The 14,872-nt window shown below is 51.1% G+C and overlaps 1 protein-coding gene across 1 annotated transcript in view; it reads left to right on the forward strand.

Moving 5' to 3' along the window:
- The window catches only part of KIF6 (kinesin family member 6), a 383,680-nt gene that overhangs the window by 365,613 nt on the left and 3,195 nt on the right, over positions 1 to 14,872 (forward strand). Inside the window, exons 19-23 of the mRNA XM_060021290.1 lie at positions 795 to 892; positions 1,481 to 1,488; positions 10,479 to 10,508; positions 10,846 to 10,948; positions 12,564 to 12,670. Of these exons, the coding sequence (XP_059877273.1) occupies positions 795 to 892; positions 1,481 to 1,488; positions 10,479 to 10,508; positions 10,846 to 10,948; positions 12,564 to 12,670 (346 nt within the window). The remainder of the gene's footprint in view (positions 1 to 794; positions 893 to 1,480; positions 1,489 to 10,478; positions 10,509 to 10,845; positions 10,949 to 12,563; positions 12,671 to 14,872) is intronic.

The raw sequence follows: 14,872 nt of genomic DNA on the forward strand, positions 1-14,872 counted from the left end.
CTGTCAGCTCCCTGTGCCCTCCACGCCACAGGATGTCATTGAAACAGAAGGGACCAGGTGACCACAGCAGGGATGATGGGGCGCCCTGTAGCAATTCCATGCAGCCACTAAGCCATTTTATAGCCGGCGGATATACCCTGAGTGGGGCAGGCAAAAAGCCTTAACCCTCATTAGAACATAGGAGGTGATGAGAAACTGTCCCATGACGGCCTCTGAGCGAGATGGCGAGGAAGTGGGAGACGGCCTGGCAGCAGCTGCTCACAAGCCTCCCGTGCTCTCATGTTCTGGGAGAAGCGCGGGGCATTCTGCTACGACTCAGATCCGCTGGGGTTTCATCGCTGCTCAGGAGACCTGGGTGGAGACACGCAAGGTTTCCAGGACCCTGCTGGAGCTGCCCCCACATGCACGATGAATGCATCGCTCCTGACTCTGCCAGCATCTCTTTGGGATGAGGGAAAGCAAAGCCAGGAAGGAGTTCTGGAGAACTGTCAGACCACATTTTAAACACTTTTTCTTAACTTTAAAAAGTAATACAGGCTCAATATGGAGAACTTAGAAAACACAGAAAAGCACAAAGAATAAATCAAACATTACCCATTATCCTGCCATCCAAAGAGAATGTTGTGATGCCCCTCATTAAGGTCATGACTACCTCTAGATTTATTTTTTTTCCCACACATGTACATACCAACTTTTCTAGCTGGCTTTTTCCCTTTAAGAAATAACATCAAAGACATTTTCCCCATGTCATTAGATTCATGCTTACACTGTGAAACTTTCTCTTGGACCAACAGGTAAACTCCCCAGCAGTGAATTCATTGAATCACATGAAACCCTTTCCCCAGACGCCAGAATCCCAGCACGAACGGTCCCAGCTTCACTCTAGCAAAAGGTAAGGGGAGAACCCTGCGACAGGGTTGGGATGCCCAGAAAAGATGCCCTACCTCTCCTCAACCCAGTCTTGATGCTCTAAGTGTAGGCTGCCTGATCCGGGAAGATGAGTGACTTTCACGGTTAAATTAGTTGAAAATACTCAGGCCAGTGGCTCTCAGGCTTTACTGGAGGACCGCGCCCCCTCCCCCAACCCCGGCCCTTTCCCTCCGGCTCTGACAGCCAGTGGACCTACTGCCACAGTGTCAAGAGAAGCAGTTTAACCAAACTGTGCAAGCCCTGGTCCTGCCGCTGGGTGGGAAGAAGCGGTTGGCGGTAGTGGGAGGGGAGAGGGAGGGGGGAACTGTGGAGGGGATGTTGGGTAAGGCAGAGGGGAGTCAGCCTGCCAGGACCCAGGAACCTCTGGTTAGTGACTCTGTCCTAGCACAGACTCAGGAGAGACGTGGGCAGCCTCCCGTGAGGACGCCCAGAGCCAGTGTCCCTGAGTGATGGCATGAGCCAGCACAGACTATACTTCCCACACACACACCTTCTGAAGGCAGGTTCCTTCTCATGCCACCCACGTTATTGTCTCTTTCCAACCGCACAGCGCGGGCGGTAGAGCCAATGACATCTGCGTCATCCATCCTGCATCTCTGAGACAGGCCCACTGTCCGCATGGCAGAGACCAGGCCAGCACGAGTGGGGCCTCGGCCTCGACTGCCAAGGAACGCTCCTTGCCTGGGTCTGAGCAGAGCTGAGTTCTCACGTTGGAAATGTGAAATAGAGCTTTTTAAAAGGGGTTGGGGAGAGGGTTGCCAGACGGTGTCCCTGATCCGATGATGTGATGAGAATGGCAATGACCTCTGTGGTCTCCTTTTCAAAAACCCATAACCCTGGTTGAGTCATGAGGAAAACGTCAGACAAGTCCCAGTCGAGGGGCATTCTACAAAATACCTGACCAGTACTCCTCAAAACTGTCAAGGGCAAGAAAATTCTGAGAAACGGTCACAGACAAGAGGAGCCTAAGGAGATACGATGGCCAAATGTAATGTGCTATCCTGGATGGGAACTAGACCAGAAAAACTAAGAAAATCCAAATAACGAACAGACGGTAGTTAATAATAATGTATCAGTATTGGTTCCTTAGTTGTGACAAATGTACCACACTAATATAAGATTATATAATGAGGGAAATTGGGTATGGGGTATAGGGGAACTCTCTGTACTATCTTTGCAACTTTTCTCTAAATCTGAAACTATTCTTAAAACAAAACAAAACAGCCAACCAGAGAGCTGTCCACCACCTGGCTGACATTTTCCCTGGACCTCTTCACATCCCCCAACCTGGCCCTCAGGGCCAGCACTTCGGCTTGTATTCTAGCTTTAGGAAACATCTCCTATGTGAGCCCCTAAGCCCCAGGTTAACAGCCGGCAAGGTATGTTCTGTTTGGCTACGCTGGTGTTTTAAAAGGCAGTGTGGATCCACGAAAGAAAAAATTGATAAGTTTGACGATCTTCACATGGAAAATGCTGCTCTGTGAAAGACACTGTTAAGAGAATGAAAAGATAAACCACAGACTGGGAGAAAATATTTGAAAAACATGTATAAATGGGCAAAAGATCTGAACAGCCACCTCACCAAAGAAGATATACAGGTGGCAAATAAGTGTATGACAGGATGCTCCACATCATATGTTGTTGCGGAAATACAAATTTCCGCAAAATACAATAATGAGACACCATTCCACACCTATGAGAATGGCTAAAATAAAATAAAACTAAAAAAAATAATAATAAAAAATAATAAAATAAAATAAAACTGATACCACGAAATGCTGGTGAGGATGTGGAGCAACAGGAACCCTCGTTCATTGCTGATGGGAATGCAAAATGGCGCAGCCTCTTGGGAAACCAGTTTGGTGGTTTCTTACTAAACTAAACATACTCTTACCATACGATTCATCAGTCATGCCCCTTGGTGTTTACTGAAATGAGTTGAAAACTCACATCCACGCTTACATATGGTTGTTTACAGCTTTATTCATAATTGCCTAAAACTGGAAGCAACCAAGATGTCCTTCAAAAGCTGAATGGAAAAACAAGACAAACGGTACCTCCGTATTTAATGATAAAAAGAAATGAGCTATTGAGCCATGAAAATACGTGGAGGAAACTTAAATGCATATCACTAAGCGACGAAGCCAGTCTGAAAAGGCTACATACTGTGTGATTCCAGCTATGACATTCTGGAAAGGGCAAACCTATGCACACAGGTAGAAAGATCAGAGAGAGGGAGAGAGGGCAGGGGTGGAAAGGATGAATAGGGAGAACACAGGGGATTTTTAAGGCAGTGAAACTATGCCGTAGGATACTGTAATGACGGATATACAATAGTATGCATTTGTCAAAATCCATAGAATCGTACAACAGAAAGAGTGAACCCCGACGTAAGCTGTGGACATCAGTTAATAATGATGGTTCATCAGTTGTAATGAATGTACAACACTAATGCAAGATGTTAGTAATAGGGGAAAATACAAGCCGGGAGAGAGAGGATACATGCGAATTCTCTGTACTATTTGCTTAATATTCTGTAAACCTAAAACTTTTGTAAGAAAAATAGTCCATTCATTTTTTAAAAAAACTTAAAGGCAGTGTAAGTAGGCAGCTGCACTTCTCCGTGGCAATACAGAGCTTGGCATTAGTGTCCCACACTTGCCCTCTCTGTGCCTTCCCTTGGGTACCTGCTAATCTCTGGGATACTTGAGTTTCCAACCCCTAATGCCTTCCTGCTGCCCCACTCTGGGCCCCCTCCCTGAAACCCCAGGACTCCACAGAGCATGTTTAAAAAACACTAGTCCAGCCAGCCCAGAGCTTGCCCCAGTCATTGCTCTGGCTCTGGCTCCGATCCGAGCCTCTCGAGTGTCCGCCACACGAGAATAAGCCCTCCTCCCCAGTGGGAGGCTTCTCAGAACCCCTGACTATTTCTCCAGCTTCTTTTCTGACCTCTTCCAAGCTCCTACTGGTAGGAGTATCCTGCCCAGCAAACAGGAAGCTCCAGCTCTAATTTTTCTTTTGCTTCAAGACAATGAAGTGTGTGTGTGTGTGTGTGTGTGTGTGTGCGTGTGTGTGCGCGCGTGTGTGTGAGTGAGAGAGAGAGTGTGTGTGTGTGTGTGTGTGCGTGTGAGTGTGTGTGTGTGTGAGTGAGTGTGTGTGTGTGTGTGAGTGTGTGTGTGTGTGTGTGTGTGTGTGTATGTTGGGAAAGGCCCGGTGAAACTACTCCAGGGCTATAAGGTAGACATAGACCGTGCCTGCCAAGTGAAGCTCAGAACCTTGAATTTCAAAGGCGTGTATCAGGTTACCTACAGGAGCTTCTCCCAAAATCATGCTCCCTGAGCTCTACCCCCAGCACTTTTGATGATGCTGGAAGGAGGGTCTTTGGGGAGTGGACTCTCAGGCAGGCTCGGGGCACTGTTCAGTCTCTGTCATCTGTGGTGGCAGCCGGTGCTCGGGTGGGATCTCTAACCTTCGGCAGAGATAACCAAGTGTCCTGAGAAGTGTCTGTTAAGATGTCTCGGCTATGAGAGGTCGGCACCCCTAAATTCCTTCGCACAGAGTAGTTCAGATACCGTTCATTGTGGGCGGAAATGTTACAGTGGACAGGTGAGAGGAGAAGGGTCCTGCTAGAGACTGGCAAGGGCAAGGTCTTGGGCTCCTCCTCTGATAAAGAAGTCACCTGCCACTGCTTTAAAAAGCTGGCAGAGAAGAGCTCACAGAGCTCTACCAGGGGTGAGGCAGGGAGGAGACCCTGCCCCTGGTCATTGTGGCTTCGCAGACATTCTCTGTGAACAGCCAACTGTGGAAGATTAGTTGTTGGCGTCCGTAAATTCTCCAGGGAGGCTTCTCCAAGGCTCTCCTCTCTTACGGTAATCACATCTCCTATGAGGGCTCTAAGGGCCAGGAACTGAACACGTGTGTGACGTATGTGCTATCATTGCGCCCATTTTACAGATGCGAACACTCTGGCTCCGAGAGATCAACTAACTTGCTAGGGTCACCCAGCTAATGAGAGGTGAGACCAGGGCTGGAACCCAGGCCTGTCAGCATCCGGCCCCCCCTCTCCCCTCACTCCTCACATCAGTTTCCTTTAACCTTAATGACCATGACCATCCTTTAGGGACACGTGCGTATCCTGTTGTTTAGTAGAAGGTGACATTTTCCCACTCATATTCTGCACTATTTTGTACAAATGTGTTTTCCTCATATTCATCCAAGTGCCAGGTCCTCCTGCTTGGGGTCCCCATTCTTTCCATGTGTCCACGATCTGATTTTCCCAAGAGACCAAGATTTTCAAAGAGCAAAATTATGGCTCCTAAGAAGGCCAACCTCTGACTGGAAAACCAGAGCTCCCTTGGATTGGGAACTCCAATCCAAGGATGGGATGATTGGCCCCATCGTTTCAGTTGAGAAACCCTGAAATCAATCCTATTTCACTAATGAGAAAACTGAGGCCCAGGAAGGGAACGTGATGCTCTGAACTCTGTGGTTAACAATGGGACGAGCTGCAGCTTCAGCCTGAACTCCAGGCTCCATGTCGAGCCACGGTTTTTCCTTCCTTCCTTGCCCCCCGGCCCCCCATGCTCCCCTGCCTCCCCCTCTCTCCCCCTCTCTCCTCCTCACTCCTTCACTCCCTTCTTCCCCTCACTTTCCCCCACTTTCTTTTTTTTTTTTTTTTTGGTACACGGGCCTCTCACTGTTGTGGCCTCTCCCATTGTGGAGCACAGGCTCCGGACGCACAGGCTCAGCGGCCATGGCTCACGGACCCAGCCTCTCCGCGGCATGTGGGATCTTCCCAGACCGGGGCACGAACCTGTGTCCCCTGCATTGGCAGGCGAACTCTCAACCACTGCGCCATCAGGGAAGCCCTCCCCCACTTTCTTGCTCTACCTAACCCTTCCCACCCTACATTCTTTCTCCCCCTTTTCTCCTCTTCCTCCCGATGCTTCTCCCCCCTCCTCCCAGGCTCCCTCTAGGCCAAGGCCACTCTCTATTGTTTGTCCATTTGTCCATCCCTCTGCCAGCTTCTCTGAGAGAGTGTCCACCCTGGAATGGGTCTAAGAACTGGCCACTGGGAAGGCCTCCTAGGATCTCCTCGGGAAACACCGTTAGAATCCTCCCCCAGCATCTACCTTGTCTGAGAGGCAGGGCCTATCCTGGCCTGGCCTTCCAAGATATTCCTAAGGTATCCCAAGTTAAGGTGATCCCTGGATGTGCTTGCCAAAAGATCCTTAACCTTGACGTTCAGAACCTTGGATCTCAAAGGTGCCCATCAGCTCACCATGGGTTACCTGCAAGGAGTCCCCACAGTTTAGACTTTCACAAAGGGTGCTCTTCTGGGTGCTGGCCCTCGGGCAAGCCAGCTCCCCCTTTGGGATCCCCTCGTCTCATCTGTAAGATGCGTCGAGGTCCCTCTGACACTATTCTTCCATGAGCAGGCGAGTGTCCCGGGGCCACTGCAGAGCTGCTGAGACAGGAGAGTGAGAGTCCAGCTGCCTGTCTCCCCTGAGCTCCAGAGATGCTGCTCCTGATGGGACCACTGCAGCCCGGGGGCTGGTCCTCTTGCTCCTTGGGTTCTGACAGAAACCTGATTTCATCCCTTCCCCAGGGATGCTCTGGGCCTGTGGGCTGATCACACTAAATTCACAACACTGTGATGGGCAACCATCATTAGGAGGCCTAATTACTATTAATATTACTTACTAATCCTTGTGAAGGAAGAGATGATTGATTCTGATGGCCGTTGTGCGCTCTCTCCGGAAGGAGTGTCAGCGTGAGAAGTGAATTCACCGTCAAAGGCTCGTGGGTCAGGAGAGAAGGCAAAAGTCATGGTATGACCCTGAGGGTTCAGAGGCTGAGCTATGGCACCCAGGGATGCTCCTGCGGCCTCGGGGCTGGAGGAGCCCCAAGCCATCACACTGCGCCATCCTCCTGCGGGAGCTGCTCAAGGCAACGGGACGGGCAGCTGTGCCTCTGCAGAGGGTGCCGGATGCCCCCATCTGTCCTGTCACCTCCATCTCTGCCCTTTTCCACCCGCTCCCAGCCCTCAACAGTTAGCACCTGCGAGCACTCCCTGGAATCTTAGAAAAGGCTCGGCCGGGAAACCATTGAGTTCATGAGCCATTTGTGTGCCAGTGGCTTGATCTTGCGAGACTTGCTGCAGCTTCCAAACTGACCGTAACCTGGTGTCATTGCAGCACCTGCGGGATGGAAAGCCCTTTCTCCTTCCCTAGCTGAGGCCTGCACCAGGAACCATTCGGAAGGAACCCTAGGAACTTGCCTCTGTTCTCCAAAGAAAGGCATGCAGAGCCTGCCACCTTGTGGCTGCCTCTGGTCCTACAGTGACCCTCCGCACAGATGCTCAGCTCACCCGAAGACTCAGTGCAGAGTCTCTGGGATACTGGGAAATAGACATCTGAGGGGGAAAAAAAAAAAATCCCAGGCTCTGATTTCCTTTCCCGTTTGTAGAACCCACATTCCTGAGACGGTGGAGGCAGGCCCAGGGTAAGAGGCCCTGCCCTGGCTGAGACAGGAGAGGGCAGAAGACAGGAGCTGGAGAGGAAGCAGTGCTTACGGCTGGGACAGTAGGTTATTGGGCCTGTGGAGAGCCTGGGGCTGCTGACGCGTGCTGAGCAAAGCCAGAGCACCTGTCTCTAACCCTGCCTGCCAGTCACCCCAGAGTCCCCGCCTGTGAAATGAGGGTTCTTAGGTGACTTCGGAGGCCTCTTTCTGCTCCGATATTGTGTCTAAGCAGGACATTGCAAAGCAAGGGAGTCCCTTCATGTCACTGACATCCCAGGATAGCTTGCCTCTCCACCTCCCAAGGGGTGCTGTTGGGCTCCACTCTTTCCCAACTGAGAATCCAAGGCAAGGAGCGCACATCAATTAAATGGGCAAAACTGCATCTGCATGAGCTGTTGGGTCTAACTCCTCACTCAGGGAGCACAGAGCCGGTCAGCCAGGGCCACCCAGGCTCAGTCCATGTGGCCAGGGATAAGCCATGTGTCTCCAGCATGTGTTTCCTCAGAATGCCAGAGCTGAGTCCGGTTAATAAAGCACAAGTTCTGAAGCCTCACAGAGCTGTGATTAGATCCAGATACTGCCACTTACGACTGGGCAACTTGTAGAATTTCTTTAACCTCTCTAAGCCTCAGCTTTCTCGTCCATATAACGGGGATGGTGAGGCTATTGAGAGGATTAAATAGCGTAATGTTTGCAGAGCACCCTCCCAGGACCTGGTGTGCAGAGAGTGTCTATAAAGGACGGTTGTGATCATTGTTGTTTTTGTTCCACGACCACAGCTGGTACATGCAATGCTCTAGCAATGAAAATTAGTGTATAAACCATCTGTTATAGACCGAATGTGTCCCCAAGATTCATATGTTGAACTCTAATCCCCAATGTAAGGGTATTAAGAGAAGGGGCCTTTGGGACCTAATTTGGTCATGAGGGTGGGGCCCTCGAGAATGGAAATAGTGACCTTATAAAAAGAGGCCAGAGTCCTAGCTTACTCTGCCATGTGAGAACACAGCAAGAAGTCGGCAGTCTGCAACCCAGAAGAAGGCTCTCACCACAACACAACCACGCTAGCACCCTGATCTCAGACTTGCAGCCTCCAGAACTGTGAGAAATGAATTTCCATTGTTTATACGCCGCTCAGCCTGCGGTATTTTGTTATAGCAGCCCAAAGAGACTCAGTCAGAAATTAGTACCAGAAGTGGGGTGTTACTATAACAGATACTTAAAAATGTAGAAGCAGTTTTGGAACCAGGTAATGGGTAGAGGCTGTCAGAGTTTCGACGCACGTGCTAGAAGATGCTGAGGTTGTCACGAATGGACTTTTAAAGGCAGTTCTGGTGAGGGCTCAGAAAGGAAAGAGGAGAGCTGTAGAGAAAGCTGCCATCTTCTTAGAGAATACGGAAATAATCGCGTAGAGAATGTTGGTAGAAATATGGATGGTAAAGGCCATTCTGGTGAGGTCTCAGACAGAAATGAGGAACATGTTATTGGACAGTGAAGAAAAGGTGATCTTGTTATAAAGTGGCAAAAACTTGGCTGAATTGTGTTCATGTTCTAGTGTTTTGTGGAAAGAAGAACTTGCGAGGGATACAATTGGACATTTAGCTGAGGAGATTTCTAAGCAAAGTGCTGAGGGAGAGGCTTGGCTCCTCCTGATTGCTTACAGCAAAATACAAGAAGAGAGGAAAGATTTGAAGATGGAATTATTAAGCAAAAAGGAACTAGAACTTAAAGATTTGGAAAACTCTCAGCCTATCCATACAGCAAAAAATGAGAAAACATCTTCAGAAGAGAACGCTAGGAGATTAGTGTGGGTGTGAATCCCAGACTTCATCAGCCTCCCAGCAGAAAAACTGCCAGACTGAACTGAAGCAGAAGGAGATGGGAGGAAGAAAGGAAGGCTGGTGGACTTCTCAGACCTCACAGGACAGGACCACAGAACTATTCTGTTGTGAATGGGCACTATCCTTCAAGACAAGGGAAGAATTTCCCCAAAGGCAATTCAGAGATCATCACAGCTGCCTCCTCCATTTCAAAAAGGGAGACGATAGCCTTGCTTTCAACAATCCAGACAGCCTCTGCCCAAGGCTGTGGGGGTGGGGCCGATCAGCAGAACTGTGAGGGCACGACCCCTGCCCAGCAGAGCTCAGCAGCAACTCCACCCATGGGTCCAGAAGACAGGACCCTCACCCCAGTGGGTCCGGAGGGTAGAGTGTCAAGCCAAAGAGGATTGTTCTCAAGCCCTAGGATCTCACGAAGTTTGCATTGCTAAGTTTTGGACCTGCTTGGGACCTGTCACTCCCTCCTTCTTTCCTGTTTCTCCCTTTTGGAATGGAAATGTCTATCCTATGCTTGTCCCATCATTGCATTTTGGAAGCACATAACTTGTCTGGTTTTACAGGTCCACAGCTGGCAAGGCATTTTTGCCTTAGGATGAAGCATACCTTGAGTGTCACCCATATCTAATTTAGATGATATTTCAATGGATGAGATTTTGGACTTTAGAGTTGATGCTGGCATAAGTCGGGGGCTGGTGGAATGGAATGAATGTATTTTACATGAGAAGGACTTGAATGGGGGGAGGGGCAGGGGCAGAATGTTATAAACTGAATGTGTTGTCCAAAAATTCATATGTTGAAGTCTAACCTCCAAAGTGATAATAGTCTTTGGAGGTGGTCATTTAGGTCATGAGGGTGGGGCCCTCATGAATGGGATTAGTGCCCTGATGAGAAGAGGCCAGAGACCTAGCTCACTCTCTTTCTACCATGTGAGAACACAACGAGAAGTTGTCAGTCTTGACCATGCTGACACCCTGATCTCAGACTTGCAGCCTCCAGAGAGAAATAAATTCATGTTGTTTAAGCCATCCAGTCTGTGGTGTTCTGGTATAGCAGCTCGAACTGACTAATCATCATCCACAACAGAGGATTCTTGGCTTCTGCCACAGTCTGCTTGGGCTGCCATAGCAGAATGCCATAGACTAAGCCGCTTAAACAACAGGGACTTATTTATTTCTCACAATTCTGGAGGCTGGGAAGTCCCAGATCAAGGTCCACAGGATCCACTTCTGGTAAGAACCCTCTCCCTGGTTTGCAGATGACGGCCTCCTCTCTGTGCCCTCACCTGGTAGAGAGACGGCTCTGATCTCTCCTCCTCTTCTTATAAGGGCATCGATCCTATAATGGGGGCTCCACCCTCATGACCTCATCCAAACTAATTACCTTCCCTCCAATTACCTTCCCTCCAGATACCTTCCCTCCAGATACCATCACACTGGGGATTTGATTTCAACGTATGAATTTTGGGGAGACAAACTTTCAGTCCATACAGCTCCTAGATATAAACTCTAAATTTCTCTTCTGTAAACCTCCTCCCATACCTTTTTCTTTTGTCGACTTGTCTCTTGCAGTGACGTATATGCCAGGAAAATCCTGCCCTCGCCTGGCCCCCTCCTGCACAGCCAGGAGCAGAGCAGCCCCAGCACCCCCCTGGAGGACAGGTCTGTGGTCTTCCCTCTCTGACACCTATGACAGCCACTGCTGTGGGTGCAGCAGGCTGAAATCGCCAATCTGCTTCCCTCACAACCCAAGGAGCCCCTTGTGCGGTGGCTTCACAGACAGAGCCCAGGGCAGGCCTCCGCCGTGGTACCCCAGGAATTCCCTGGGATCTCTCACAGGTGCCAACTCCCAGAGCCAAGGAATTTTCCCCAGGGTCGCTGGGGCCCCATGCAGGCAGAGTGGCTTCATGTATCCTTGTAAATGACGTACCTGGGGCCATTCAAGGAACAGGAGCCAGCCCAGGGGCAGTTCCACGTGGCCCACCAGCCCTGTGCAGAGTCCCCAGGCAGGGAAGGGCATGGAGTTGAGAAGCCTGGCCTCAGGGCTGTGAGCCATTCACTCCAGGATGAACAAAGCCGGCGAGGCCCCTCCCCAGCACGTGTCTCCACGCCCTCTGACGAGAATACCTGCACGCCCTCCTTCCCGTGGCAGGCAGGCCGTCCAAGGGTGAACTCCACCCACCGTCCCTCCCAGCCCTGGACAGAGCACACAGCTCCAGAGCTGTCCCGGTCTCCCTGCCGCAACTCTGCTTGAGCACTTCTCACTGACTTGCAGCTGGAACGCCAACAATTACACGTGATAACGAGCAACCCTTTGCTCTGTATAATCCTCGCTGCCTTCTAAGAGAGTGGATGCTGTCACCTGCTGTGTGGAGTGACAGGTGTGAGGATGGACGCTTGGCAGAGCCGGGAGAGTACCTTGCTTTGAGTTTTCTCAAGGGGGATTTTATGTATAGGAGGTGGATGGAAAAAGAGGAGGGAGAAGGTGACATGCATCCCTCCCTTTTTAAGGGGATTTCACTTCTTACAAATCTCATTGGCCAGAACCTGGTCACCTGACCACACATAGCTTCAAAGAAGGCTGGGAAATGCCGTTTTTTAATGTGGCAACTTGCTGGGCTAAATATTATGGTTCTGTTTTTAAGGAGAGAAGGGAGAAGACTTATCTCTGTCTCAGGAGCAACTAGCTAAGCCATGGTAGGGGATGGGGATGCAGTGGGGACACATCCTAAAGGATACGACATCTAAGTTGGGTGCTAAAGGAATCTGGCCCCAGGTAGAATGGGCTTGGTTTGGGTAAGTTAGGGGCAGGGTGGGGGGAGGGTGTGGGTGCAGGGAGAGGAAGGTGGGGTGAGGGGATGGAGAAGATGCCGAGAGAAAGTCTGTGCTGCTGTGTAAGGGTCTGAGGGGAGAGCAGCCCAGGAAGAGGAGACAGTGAGGCAAAGGGCCTGAGGCCAGAAGGAACTTGGTGTAACAGAGTAGCAGGGTGGCCGGAGCACAGTGAATGGGCCCACATCACACAGAGACGGAGTTTGAATTTCATTCCAAGAGTGATGAGAAGCCACTAAGGGTTTGAGCCAAAGGACTGGGGGACACGTGCCTCGTCTGGGTGCAGAAGGATTGCTGGGGGGGCTGCAGAGAAGGAGGGGGGTGAGGAGGCAGGAGCCCGCAGCCCCTGGGTGAGATCCAGTCAGTGAACGTGGGAAAGCACTATGGAAAGGTGAGCGCTGGGGCCAAACATAAGGCGTGGTAAAGTGTGACCTGTGCTTGTCCCCAGGATCCCGGAGAGGCCAGTGTCGTCGGTCCCGCTCACGGGGGACAGCCAGACAGACTCCGACATCCTGGCGTTCGTCAAGGCCAGACAGAGCATCCTGCAGAGGACAGGTCAGTGCACCTTCCCTGGCAGCTCCTCCAGGGCCATGGTCAAGGGGCTGCGACGGGGGGAGGCTAGAGCCGAGGAAGCTGGAAGCTTCCCGAATGTTCCTAAAGCCTCGGGCCTGGCCTTGCAGTCACTCCACGTGTGCCTGCCTCGGCCTCCTCCTGGAGAAAGCCCCAGAAGGCAGCATTGGACACACCGAGACAGGCCAAGGGGGTGGCTGGCCCAGGTGCCCCGGCCCTGCTTGGCAAAGCTGCTCTCCCTCCTCCAGATCTTCAGCGTCTCTTGTTGCCTGTCCCCAGAGCCCACTCCCCTCTGCCCAGCCCTCTCCAAACAGGAAGGGCTGAGTGATGGTTTGGTAACTTGTTTAACCCCTGGCTCAAAATTTCACTCTCCTTTTGGAGCGTGGTCCTTGCCAGCGAGTTGGAGATGTAAACACCACTTAAAAGCTCAGGCCTGAGGACATGGTAACAGTTACAGAAGAAATATGTGGTGTGTCAGAAACAGGATGAGAAAGAGAAGACCCTTCCTGGCCTCCATCACTGACCTCTCCCCTTCGTCTTGGCACCGGCCCAGCCACCGTGGACAGGCCTTCTCTTCTCCTTCCTTCTCCCTGGAGACCCACAGGGACTAGACTCCATCCGGGGCCCCCTACCCCAGGCCCACTTTTAGTCTTAGCCTCATCCCAGCACTGTAATCCAAAGGCTACTCGTCAGGCTCGGCATTGCTTTCACATGGCAGCAAGGCACCCTGATGGGTGAAACGGCCGACCTGGATCCTACGATGTCCGACTCCTGCCCCGAGAGGCCTACACGCAGCTTCACCGCCAGCTCCCTGCAGTTTAGATAGTAGGAGGTTTGCACATGGACAGAGCACCACCAGGAAAGGGTGGCCTTTGTCATATCGTCCTCACCCTCGCTGGGATGCCGGCCCGCTGACTGTTCTTTCTTCTTCACCACTAGCACCAGCAGCATCAGCGCCATTGTCAGGTCTTTTCTGAGACCTGGGACCCGCCATCTCTGCCACCAACCTGCCATGACGCCCTGACCACATAACTTGCCTTCTCTCATCCTCAGGTTCCTTGTCTAAAAAAGAAAAACAATTGAATTCAGATTCAGTGCTCTCCAAGGCCCCATCTCTCCCCCAAATACTCTAATGATATGTATCAGACACAGAACAATACTGAACAGCCAATCAGTGAATGAACACTGCATTTATTAGGCACCATCTGTATGTCAGGCCCTGTACCAGTGCTGGGGCCATATCAGTGAACAGGGCAGACTCAAGCCCTTTACATTCTGGAAGGAAGAAGACAGACAATGACCACATCGACAAAGACATAAGGTCATCCGAGGTGCCAACGAGTGCTTTAAAGTAGCTGAAATATGTAATGTGTAGAGATCCCCAGGGACACGGCGGTGGGGGGAGAGCTTGAAACTGATGGCTGAAGAGTGAGGATGGCGTAGCCATGCGGTTCTGGAAGGGAACCTTCCACTCAGTCTGGGAAGAGCAGAACGTGACCAGCTCTGGAGGGGAAGGAGCTTGGCTTGGTTACAGGCGGGGGGAGCCGAGCCAGGGAGCAGGGCCAGATCACATGGACCTTGTAGGTGAGGGTAAGGGCCTTGGCTTCCATTCCAGGAGTGGTGGGAGCTCTGTGAAGAATTTGAACCATAGCGTGATGTGATCTGATCAGTGCTTTCGAAAGCTCGCTCTGGCTGCTGTATGTAGTGTAGGCTGTGGAGGGCCGGAAGCGGCTCACTTCTCAGGGAAGCACCTTCCCAGGAAGGTCCAGGGGGAGGGTGGCCGGGACTTACCCGCCGCCTGAATGGGACACGTGAGGGTCATGAAGACTCGCTTATATACTAAAAGGGAAGGCCCAGTGCTGGGTGTGGGGCGGGGAAGGGAATTTATGATTTGGGAAAGAGGACCAAAACTGCAGGGGAAAGTTCTTTGAGGAATTGGAGGGGATGATGTCCAGGACATAAGTGGAGGGAGTGGTTGGCTTTTGGGGCTGGGAGACACACCCCTCAGTGAACAAATTCATAAAAACCAACCGTTATTTGTCCTGTCAAGAAGTCTACAAATAAGCAATACTTTAACGTTATGTTTACTTAGCTTTTGTACACATAATAGAGATGAGATCATCCAACCTTCTCAGAAGAGAAGAGGCAGACACCCAAGGTCTATGTCAGGATGGCGTCTTCCTGCTG

This window comes from Delphinus delphis, chromosome 10, assembly GCF_949987515.2.
Source record: "Delphinus delphis chromosome 10, mDelDel1.2, whole genome shotgun sequence".
Classification (NCBI taxonomy): domain Eukaryota; kingdom Metazoa; phylum Chordata; class Mammalia; order Artiodactyla; family Delphinidae; genus Delphinus; species Delphinus delphis.